The sequence below is a fragment of the Dermacentor albipictus genome, chromosome 2 (assembly GCF_038994185.2).
Source record: "Dermacentor albipictus isolate Rhodes 1998 colony chromosome 2, USDA_Dalb.pri_finalv2, whole genome shotgun sequence".
NCBI lineage: Eukaryota > Metazoa > Arthropoda > Arachnida > Ixodida > Ixodidae > Dermacentor > Dermacentor albipictus.
The window spans coordinates 85,094,870-85,107,191 of record NC_091822.1 but is presented as its reverse complement, the minus strand read 5'-3'; the positions used below and the strand labels follow the sequence as shown (position 1 = coordinate 85,107,191).

The window sequence follows — 12,322 nt, the reverse complement described above, 5'->3', positions numbered from 1 at the left end:
GCCATGATAGGACACCCTCTTTCGCTTGAAACCTGAACCTGGATCAGCTCGTTCTCGGCACGGCCGCTAGGTAGCGAGCAATTACATGGAGTCGCGAGTTGCACAGACAGATTTTTGTCATCGGTGGTGGAGGGGCGATCCCCAGATAAAAATAAAATGATGCTACGGACAAGATTTTTACCAATAGGGATATTGGAGAAAGAGCATAGGAAGGCAAATCAAGTTGTGCTCTAGAAATGCAGTACCTGCGCACATTTACTACTACAGACGAGCTGCACCTTTCAGAAAGTATTCCAGTCACTCCAAGAGCTAATTTTCATCGCAGTTCGGCCTGATGTTTTCGGGAGCACCGTGCTTTTCTTCTCAAGTTGACATGGTAGTCTAGAAGCGCAATGACTAGCCGGGTGCTCGTATGTACCGTTCGCAGTCATTGAGTTAACAGAATTATAGCAGTCATAATGATCATTATGACCGTTTAAAGCAGGGCACGTATCAATAGTGCGGGGTTAGTCAAAAACCGGGTAGTCGTACGCACAAGCAACCATAAATATATTCTGATTCTGCTTCGCCCTTCAGCATAGCTGCTTTGTCGATAATTCCTAGGGACATGTGTTATGATTTTGTTCTTGACATTCCGTGGTGGGCTGCCATAAAGCACACGAATAAAAAGAAACTTTATAAACCTATGCAACCGCGCATCGCGCAGAAAGCTTAGGAAGGGTCCGCTTTATTCCACGTGCTGAAGTCAGGACGCCGGTCATTACGAATGCCAGACCTTCAGGACAACGGCTGCCGAGTATGTCGTTGTTAAACGTGAAACCCCAGCCAAGCGTTGAGTTTGTGGGGTACCGTGGCTACGGAGCGAACACGAAGAAGACGCAAAAGAAGAAGTACAACCGCGATGGATAGCCCCAAGATGGACGGCGGGCGGCGACCAAGGAAACGGCACTCGCCCCACACAAAGTCGCCAACAACGCCGTCGGCACCTTCTCCGCCGGTGAGCCACTTGGCTACAGCCGACGGCCACCGCTCGCCTTCAACGACCCCGTCCTCTATGGTGACGCGTAGTGGGACACGGAGCCCGGGCGCCACCAGCGGATCCAGGTCACGTGGCACGCACCTTGGATACAATTATTACAGGTGAGGAGCGAACCATCCACTGTGTACGCGACGCTACACTTGCGACGGTAACGTGTGCAAAAGCACGAGCGCTTGCATAGCAACGCCTCGTCAGCTGGGGTCTCACGAGGCTATTCTCTGCTTATTCTTTTAATTTTCCGTCCTTTCACCCTTCGTCGTTGGTAGCCGAATTGGTAATGTGGTAACCGAGAGGCTACCACACGAGCGCAGCCACAAAACACGCGTTTTGTGGCTGCGCTATCGCTGCACTGTCTAACAATACGCGAGGTTATAGGGCTCCGTGCGTTGTCAGCTTGTTTAAAGATTCCGCGCTCAATTTGTAGCGCACACAATCCCTTGCGGCCGATCAAACAGCAATGGGATCATTCATTCTCGAGTCATCCCTGGTAGAAAGCGTTCTACTCTTCCGCCTTTTATTTATCGTTTTATTCGTTTTATCACAGGAAGGCGCGTTGCAACGCCGACCTTGGCAGCTCCGCTCATAAGTGGGCGCAGTGTCATAACTAATATTGATTGAGGAGGGCTAAATGATAACTCGGTGCGCATATTTATTTCGTAGACATTCACTAAGCAGTATATTATAACTTGAACAAGTTTGGATGTTATAAATTGTGTCACTCAATCAAAAATATTACCGAATCAATTCTACCCACTGAAGAAATACAGTTCGAAAATAAAGGTGAATGCGTGTCTGTTTCTGAACTTAAGCAGTAGTTTATGGCTGTGTCGTTATATATTTGTAGTAGCCACCATACGAAGACAGTAGACAATTTAGCCAAGGAAAGCGTAACGAAGTCGAACTGCATTTTGCTGGATTCTCAATATATGTACAGGTGAGGATTGTGTTTAATGCAATCGCTTTATTCCGGATAAATAAAGAAGGAAATGGAGGATGAAAGAAAAGACCCTTACAGGAAGCTTTACCTCGGCGACTCCTAGCCACATAAATGGGAACGAAGTAGTTTTTCTCAGGAACCACTGCACCAACGTGGTTGCATTTTCTCGCACTTGAAGGAAAAAAATTATACACTAGATACTGTGTAAAGCAAATATTTTACTCAGGCCGTCAATCTTTTTAAAGATAAAACTGAAATGTGCAAAATTAAAGATACAAAGCTAGAGTACCAAGTTCACAACTCTCTCACTCAGCAAGGAGGAACGCCACCACAAATCCGTAAACTGCAACTAATAATATTGGACGAACTTGATGTCTTGCACACCTTGCTGAAATATGCCTCTATGATGTGGGTAAGACTACTTCGAAGCCCTCGTAAAGCTTGTAACACATTCACATAAACTGTAAATTCATATATTAAATTTGTCTGCTTAGGTGCTCTAAGAAGAATATTTTACAGAACAGCGGTCCATGTTTTCGTTGTTTAGACTTGTCGATTTGTAAACCTGATGCTTCCACTTGTTTTATTAACTTATTATTTTCGGAAATCCTTGTACAATCTTTTACGCCATAAACTAAAGTACCGCTTTTATTTTATTCATTCATTCGTGTACACAGTACCTACATCGCCATAAATGCATCAAGTATAGGGAACAAAACCTAACCAGTAAAACAGAAAAATCTTTTGCAGAGTTATACTCACAGACAGAAGCACAACAATATCATTTAGAGAAAGACATGCAAGTAAGGTGAAACAAACAGGTTTTTAGGATATATAACACTTACAGTTGTTTTACAAGAGCGCCGTCACAGCTTAGAATAGAATGGTTCGTTATTCGACACATTTACTGTATTATTTGATAAAATGTTCCATTGTCTAATAGATTTGGGGAAAAAAAGAGTAGTAGAAATTGTTTATTCTGCAGTAATAGGCTGACATCTTTTTGTTGTTATCACCGCGAGTCGATATGTAATCTGGTTCCAGAAGATAGTTACAGCGATGGATACCTGTCTGACTGTTATATATTTGGTGCAATAGTTCGAGCCTTAGTTTCTACCTACGTATATGTAGAAGATCCCATCCTAAAGAGGCCTTCATTTCTGAAACGCTACAGTACTGGCTGTAATTATTACAAACAAACCTTACTGCTTGGTTCTCTAGTTTTTCCAGTCTATTCATGAGGTAATCTTGATAGGGATCCCATAAGACACCGCAAAATCAATTATTGTTCTGACATGTAAGAAGTATAAAGTTTCTTCAACTTCGGGTGTTGTCTGTTTGAAATTTCTGCGAATAAAATGTAGCATCCTACTAGCTTTTCCTATGACAGTGTCAATATGTTGATGCCAAGAGAGTGATTCGGTGAAATAGACTCCTAGATACTTGTATTCCGACTGTAGATCAACAAGCGTGCGATTGATCCCATCGGTGCTGGGATGTGGATAATTTTCTGGAAAAACTCTAATGCACTTTCGAACATTAAAATGCATGTTCCATTTTTCAGAATGATTACATTTTAGTTTTTTTTGTGTACTGAAAGAAAGTTTATTCAAATCCGTCTAGTGGTTGTCTCATAAAATCTTTTCTGCGTTTTGCATCTATTCTAAGGGAGAAATTGGCGCCCAAGATTACTTATGAAGTTGTTGCGGTCACTGCTGACGCGCTCAGTTTCGGTTTGGCGCAAAATATATGGCGCGACTCCGTGTCAGCACGTTTTAAATAAAGGCTTCTTATTCGCAACAAATACTCATTCGTTACTAACTCGCCATTAGCTACCGTCATCGAACTGGCACTGACGGTATAAGCTTGATAAGAACACGCATGATTAGCGAATCTCAAATGCGAATCTTAGTTGTTTAGGCTACTATACAATCCGTCAAGGTGTGTGTGTGTGTGTGTGTGTGCGTGTGTGTGTGTGTGTGTGTGCGCGTGCGTGCGTGTGTGTGAGAGAGAGAGAGAGAGCGAGAAGACGCACTGCGCCTGGTGCAGGCATTCGTCGTTGGACGCGTAACGTACTCCGCGCCGTACCTCCACCTTGCGAAGGTGCACGGCGAGACGCTGAACGCGACGATAAGGAAAGCAGTCAAACTCGCCACGGGCATCCCAGTCTACTCGTCAACGCAGAAGCTGCTGGAAATGGGTGCCCACAACACGGTGGAAGAGCTGGTGAAAGCACGCCTATCCCACCAGTGAGTAAGGCTGAGCCGGACAGAGCACGGTCGGGCCGTCCTACGCACGACAGGATGGCAATTTGAACAGCCACCGACAACGGAGCCGCTGTCACGACGTGGAGGGACATTATTAAGACCAAGCCCCTCCCCCGAACATGCAGCCGTGGAGGAACGACGAGAGACGCTCTGCGCGGGCCAAGGCACTGGCTCGACAGCTGGAAGAGGATCCCGAGGTTCTCTACGCGGACGCCTCGCTTCCCAAGCACGGCACCAGAGTAACGGCGGTCGTCACCACCATCGATAAACTGCACACAGGCGCCTCGATACGGACGACGAATACAGCAGAAGCAGAAGATATGGCCTTTGCACTCGCACAACCGGGAGTGAGGGCCGTGGTCACAGACTCCAAGACCGCCTACGCAAGTTACCGCAAGGGGAACATCTCTCCAGCTGCACTAGCGATCCTCACCAAACTCAAACCACCGGGAAGAGCCGTTGAGCTCGTGTGGGTCCCGGCTCACTCGCAAGTGGAAGGCAACGCACTCGCCGACAACTATGCCCGAGAACTGTCAATTTGGGCCGAGGTCCAGCCAGAGCTACCGCCCCCCGTGACAAGCTACAAAGAAATCACGCAAATGTACAGAAGCGGCAGATGTAGGCTTCCCCGTCCGCATCCGCAACTCAACCGAATGCAGCAAACGATCGTGCGACGCACGCAAGCGGAGTCGCTAGCGCATCCCGTGCTCTTGCACAAGATTTTCCCAACAGAGCATGACACTTCATGCCCGTTTTGCAGACGATCAAAAGGCACTTTAGCACACATCCTTGCAGAGTACACTAAGTTTAAGAACCCCCCTCCATCCCTACCCCCCACCCTCCCGAGCCCCCCCCCCCCCCCCCGAACGATGGGATACCTTGTAGTTCAGTCCCCCGACATACCGACCTAGCTCGCGCTGGCGGCTAGGGGCCAGGAACTGCTGAACGCATATGGGACCTGAGAAGAAGGTTCCACCCCATCTAATGCCAGCGCGCACCAACCTTTACTAAGGGCTCAGTATAAAAGTTGATTCGCTCTCTCTCTCTCTCTGTGCGTGCGTGCGAGCGCGCACGCGTGTGTGCGTGTGTGTGTTTGTGTGTGTGTGTTTGTGTTTGTGTGTGTGTGTTTGTGTGTGTGTGTTTGTGTGTGTGTGTGTGTGTGTGTGTGTGTGTGTGTGCGTGTGTGGCTTGCCTAGCAAAAATCCACCACTGTGTCTCGGATCCCGCATTTTTATTAGTTACAGACAGCCATACAGCCAGACAGCGCCGTACGAAGAACCACCAACCGTCGTGGACAGTAAACGTTTGTGCATGTGGAACGCGTCATTTGCGCTTATCGCGTGTTAACAGAAGTCATTTACAGCATATTAGTCTTACTCATTAGCACTTAAAAGGAAGCTTTCGCTCAGGGGTCTCGTATCGAAATACATGAGAAAAGAAAAATCCTTTCTCTCGGCAACCACTGCACCGAACTTGATCACGTTTCGTACAGTCAAAAAACAAAGTTAATATTTACAGAATGTAGGCAGCGTCTTCTTTTTTTTTTTAGGCCGTATAGGTGTGCAAGATTTAGAGAAACGAGTCAATCAAGTTTAAATTAAATTATGGTGTCTTACTGCCAAAACCACATTTTGAATATGAGGCACGCCGTAGTGGAGGACTCCGGAAATTTCGACCACCTGGGGTTCTTTAATGTGCGCCTAAATCTAAGTACACGGGTGTTTTCGCATTTCATGAAATGGAAATGGAAATGCGGCCGCCGTGGCAGGGATTCGATACCGCGGTCTCGTGCCCAGAAGCCCAACACCATAAGGACTGAGCAACCACGGTGGGTGTCAATCAAGTTTACAGCTGTTTAATTGTACAATAGAAAACTATGTAAATATTTTGTAGACTGCATCTACTTATGCATCTAAAGCACGCGAAATTGATATAATTTAAGCCCTTCCCTCCGTGGTGGCGTAATGGATTTGGTGTTACGCTGCTAAACCCGAGGGCGGAGCATCAAACCCCGGCCTCGACGGCTGCATTTGGATGGGGACGAAATGCAAGAAACGTTCATGTGCCTTGAATTGGGTGCACGCTATAAAACCACAGGTGGTCAAAATTAATGTGTAGTCTCCCAATACGACATGCCTCATAATTATATCGTAATTCTGGCATGTAGAATTCCAGACCTGATTACTATTATATTTCCCTGTGATTCATAAGCCAACCTATGGACAGGCATCTTTGCAAAACCATCGTAAACGCTGTAACTGATTCACGCAAGCTGCATATGTATTGAATTTGTCTGCTCTAGATGCTCTAACCAGTGCAGTTGACAGAACTGCGATCTCTCTTTTTCGTGCAGACTAACGTATGTGTAAACTTCGTGCTTCCATTCTATTTTTTTTTTCAGGCTCACGAATGTTTTATAACGTTTGAAAATGAAATCTGGCGCAAAATAAAAAAATTTGCAGGACGCTTAAGCTTCACCTTTAAAAGTGGAACGCGATTGCATTCAAAGATCCCTAACTATTGTCACGATTCCCGGCAACTGCAGCTTGTGTCACTGTAATGTTTACCGGGAAAGGCTGGCGCCCAATGCTATGCACGAAATCGAGCTTTCTGGTAGAAACGCACCTTTTGCGGGGGCCCAACCTGGATTTGGTGCACAGCTGCGCCAAAAAAGACTACATCATTTTCACATTTCTCTTATTGTTTCGCACTTTTAATATTTAAGTCTGAGAAGATCTAACACAGAAGGCATGCGCTGTCGGTGTTTTATTTCAAGACATTTGTTTGTGGGCTGTCATTCTTAAAATTCCGAGAAATAACTGTGCCAAAAATATAAAAGAAGGCATGAACAACTTTAGTGATAGAACGGTGTGGTAATGTAACCTGCATATACCGCATGTCATATAGAAAGGCGCGGCATATATACATAGTATACCTAAATATATTGTGACGCAGCAGTTATCACGACGTTTTTTACGCGTCGAAGATGCGGCGAACCGACCGCGCCCACAGCACGGATCACACTCAAGAGCGAGCCCCACAAGCGATGCTGAAGAAGAAACCCATTTGAATCCCACATGATGATGATCATGTACAGATGACAAGGAATAGCTTATAAATAAATGCCCACAATATACGAAATTTTTCCGTCGCGGGCAACCTCGCCGACACCGGCACCGGATTTTCTGCGGCATGAAGCCCTTAACGCTGTCGCGTTAAAATTATGCTGTCTACAGTCAATGGAATTTTACTTTGTCTCGCTACAGAATTCAACACATCTCATTAAAATCGGTCCAGCGACTATCTCATGAAAGCATTTATGCGTTTCGCACCTATTTGCATAGCCGGCATCAGATTTGGGCCAGAGGTACAGCTTCCTCTGAACGGCCATTAGGATTTACTCACCGCGTTCTCGAATGTCGAGTGCCGCGCGCGTCGTCAACTCACACGTAGTTCCTGGCACATGTGCAGAGCAACAGCTCAGTGCTCGTTGAATGCGCGACGGCCGCTTTTGAACGTTTGCCGCTGCCACTTAGGTAGTGCCATTGCGTACTTCCTGTAGTCTACTGCAACTGTTGAGTGACTCCTGGTCATTTCTTCACAGCCGTGAACAAGGGGGCCATGTTAGAGTTTTCTCTCTCTGCTTTATTGCATAATCACCGTCAGTTCCGCCACTCCCTCTCTCTGGTGTTGATCGTTCCCCAGTCGCACGAATCGACTATTTAATTAACTTATGTTTTCCTATCTCCCCAGGATTTCAAGAGGTTGGTGCTCAGTTTCTAGCCGAGTCAACCGGGTCGACCTCGGGGACAGTGTAAATGTAGACTGCGCCGATCCCGGAGATGGTGCAATTAAAACTGGGCCCATTCCGGATACTGTGTAATCAAAGGTGGTGGCTTGACAGGAAGGGCCTGACGCCAGTGCACGATGTACGTCATCGCGAGGGCTTTATACGGCTCGTAAGGCGAGCCGATCCTGGAGCGACTACAATCGCGATAAACTTGATGTTATCGCGCACAAGCGCTCAGGTGTAGCATGTGGACTTGGCATGTCCGCTTATTCGTCTCTCTCTACGGGTTTGGTGTTCGTGTCTCGCCAGGCACACGTAGACGTGAGCCTTCTACTCAACTGCGACGCGGGCGAAGCATTGCACAGGCTGAAAGTAACATAAAATTGTGCGCGCCATGTTATGTTCTTTTCCATTGCGTATAATCGAAGCGAATAAAGCAAACTTCACTTAGGCTGGATTTCCAACACGCACGTATTACCGACGTAAAACATTTTTTTTCCGTTGTGTATCTCGCAATACATGTTGCAGTTAAGGGGCAGCTCACACCGCATTTTCCATCTCATTTACCTGAAACTTTTTATTGCGACAGCAATTATATGGAAACTCCAGGCGAATTTTCGGTTTAGGCGTCGCCGTTACCGTGATGTTACCTATACATTTGTCTATATATACATGCTATTTATGTACTGTGCTAACAAATGGGACAGAAGCTTGTAGGTTAGCAAAGAAGCTCAAAAGCAAGTGAAGGACCGCGCAAAGAGCGATGGACCGAAAAATGTTAAGTGTAACATTAAGAGGAATGAAGAGAGTGGTGTGAATCAGAGGAAACGGCGATAACCAATATTGTATGTAACATTAAGAAAGGAACTAATGGAGCTGGGCAGGTTCTGTAATGCGTAGGGCAGAGAACCGGTGGACCATTAGAGTTACGGAACGGGCGCCAAGGGAAGGGAAGTGCAGTCGAGAACGAGAGAAAATTAGGCGGGGTGATGAAATTAGAAAATTTGCTGGCGCAAGTTGCAATCGCCTAGCACGAGACAGCGGTAACTGGAGATGATTCAGAGAGGCCATTTATTTTGCATAATTTTCAAGAACGTGCAGCGCGAACAAAGGTAATAAAGTGCTTCATTCACAGCCCATGCCTATCATTTAAATATTCTCAGGATATGAAAAAGTGCACAACAATAGTTGTGCTCGCAATCTGAAAACGATGCAATTTCACCGTCAAAGAAGTTGCGACTGTGCGATGTCATTAGAGGCCTTACAAGGCTTGGTCACAATTTAAAGGTGCTAGGAGTGTCGGCGCACCAGCGTACAATCGCATCCGCGCATAGTTCAACACCGTTCTAAGAGTTCACCAAGAACTCTAAACGTAACCATTCTCTGTTGGCGCTCCGCCTTCTGGCTCGTAAAGGACAATATTTTTTTCCTCTCTATATCGGCCAACAGCCGCAGCAGGCAGACCCCTCGCTCCGAGGACTGCCACTTCCCGATGTGCGGCCAACGCGCTACCATCCTGACCCTGTCTGTGTTCTCGGTCTTGGTGATGGTGGCGATTTTAGTCACCCTGATGCTTTCTCTCTACGCCGGCACGGTGCACTACACTCCGAAACGCCAGCCGCGTTTCGTCTCTCCCAGCGTCATGGGCGTCTACCGTGACTGGGTCGTCGTCTCGAGCGCCCGCCAGTGCAACAACGTCACCAGGTACGGCGGGAGCGTCTGCTAAGACGTCGAAGGCTTACAGACAGGCAGCGATCACGAAAATGATGCCGTATTGCCGAAATGTGAAAGTTGGAGTTTGCGTTAACGTAGCTCTAAGCGGAGAATAAAAGCGATGCTGCTATTCTAAGTGAATTTATGCGCGGTAAATTAATAGTAAGAGCGTAAGCGCCTGAGCAAAACTAGAACAAGGTGAAAGCAGGAGGCAACATTTCCCCAAGTGTACTTTTCTTTTTCAAGACAAGTCAACTTGCCGCAACATTGGCTCCCCCTTTCACCTGGCTTTAGCTTTGCCCATCGTCTTGAATTTCCATATCTCCCACCTTCCCACTGTTGTCTCTAGTAAGCGCCTAGGGTTCGCATACGGTGATCACACATTTTGTCTCTTTTAAAAAAATGTTTTTCGCCTTCATGCCTTTGGGGCATTTCTGTCACTGATCCCCTTCTCTATACAGAGTACCATGCAGGCGCCTACATATACGGCGGCAGAATTTTCCGCATTTCTCTCTCTCTCTATGAGTGCTCCCGCTTACTCATTTGGCAGCTTTATCAGGGCTAAATGAAATTCTTGGGCTGCGCTGTGCGGATGAACTCCAAGAGGCTGCCCGACGCTTCTTTTTACTCCAGTGACCGTTCCTTGGGATGAATACACATACAGAAGGAATGTGCTCGCTGTTTCATAGGCAGGTCTTTCATTACCCGTTGGCGAATCCGCTCTAATTTTCACAATCCCACAAGAGGCGTTTTAGGTCAGCGTTTTCTAATGGAACTGAGCATCGTTCCATCTGTTTTGCTGAGTATATACGCGCTTGTATTGGCCTTGTGCTTCCCCTGCGGTCTGAGTAGGGCTTTCTCGATACTTGTCAGTCAGGTGAACGAACACCGACATATTTTTGTTTCCCAGGAATTCGCATCGGTTTCCTTTGCCACTGAATTTCGCGTTCAGCTCAATCGTTATACCGCATTTCACAGATGTGCTTCCTCTTTGTAGATACTGCGTTAAGCATTTCGACACAAAGTCAGGTTTGTCACTGAAATATTCCTCTGTGAGCTGTCTTAGCTAGCACACGGTCAGTGCTTATACTTATCTATAAGAAAACGAGACAATCCCCTTTTAGAACGAGTTTTATTGTTTGGATAGAATGACGTACAGTAATAGAAAATACAAGGAATAAAATTTAAGAGAAGTCTCCGTTTCGCCTGAAAGCCGGAACCTTGATAGCAATTGCAAATAATTACACAACTTCACGACGTAAGGTTTGTAGTTTTATCTGCCGTATAACTGGAGTGAATGTTCCCTAACCAATTAAATTAGCAAGCATGGTGTCACGCGCCCACCTGCACATGAAACGATCGCACTCGATTTCCACGGAAACCCGCTGTCGAAAGGCTGACGTGATAAGAGCGCAAACCAAGGGTAGCGAACTCTTCTGGTGTCTCTACCTTTAATGCTTCTCCGAAACTTTAGTTTACGTGATCTACTACACTACGCTAGCGTGAAGACAGCGCACGCGCAGCCACCAGCTATCTGGGCTCGCCCCGCCTTTGCCATTGCCAGAGGTTATCTCCATGATACGGCGCGGCAACGAACGGCTGGACGAGAGGAGCTGACGCAGAATCTCCTGCCGCTCTTTCCTCCCTCACCTACACTACCGCCCTCCCCGCCCCTCTGGCACACGCTTGATCACTGTACCGCGCGCTTCCCTCCTTCATCGTGAGCCGAGATAACATGGTGCGCCTCAAGCGACCATCCCTCTTGGCTCAAGCTTGCGCGCCTCCCCTCGCACTCACAGCATGCGTAGTGCGAGGCACGATGGAATCTTATCGGAACCTGAATTTACACTGGACAACACGGTCACGCGGACGGTGTCTGAAGTGTTCGTGTAATTGCTATCGCAATAAAATAAAAACTGAAAATGCGCACTCATGTTCGGCCACTTTTCTCTTGTTGCATCTATCCTTCGGTCACGCTATGCACTAACAACTCACATTACAGCCATAGTTTCGTAAGCTAATTTCTTCCACTTGTTCGTTTTATACGATTATGCTGCCTAAGTTCTATACAAGTCGTCGTTATGTCCGTTTAATGCGCCTGCGTCGTGACGAGCCAGGTTTTTCAGTCTTCTGTGTCCTTTTGTCAGCGCTCAACGCTTTTTCGCCATGAGAGTACTGCTTTATAGCGCACTCAACACTCCTGCGAACATATTGTGACGGAGGCGTACAATGTCCTGTGACTTTTTAGCAGTGCTATGATATCGGGTAAGAAGTGCGCATTTGTTAGGAGCAAAAGGATGCTTTCAGGGTCATATGCATTCGATTTCGCGTTGAACACGTTCTGCGTAAGTGCCTCCATGTTGTCATTATACGACATTCTAACATCAGCAACGTTGTAGAAATAGCCTGACGTCTGCGTATTAACGCGATAGCGTTAAGGAGCCCGTGTCGCAGAAAGTCCGGCGTCCGCCGTCAGACTTCGCCTCGGCAAAAATAATTTCTAACCAAATTCCGAACCACGCATACGCAACCACTTCTCTACCACCATAGTTGTTCATATATACCTTGTCTTTCAT

The 12,322-nt window shown here is 46.8% G+C and overlaps 1 protein-coding gene across 1 annotated transcript in view; it reads left to right on the top strand.

Annotated features, from left to right (window-relative positions):
* The first annotated feature begins 852 nt into the window (after positions 1–852).
* Positions 853–12,322, top strand: part of LOC135900989 (scoloptoxin SSD14-like) — a 64,636-nt gene continuing 53,166 nt past the window's right edge. The window contains exons 1-2 of the mRNA XM_065430614.2: positions 853–1,140; positions 9,483–9,737. Coding sequence (XP_065286686.1) covers positions 902–1,140; positions 9,483–9,737 — 494 coding nt within the window. The 5' untranslated portion in view covers positions 853–901. The remainder of the gene's footprint in view (positions 1,141–9,482; positions 9,738–12,322) is intronic.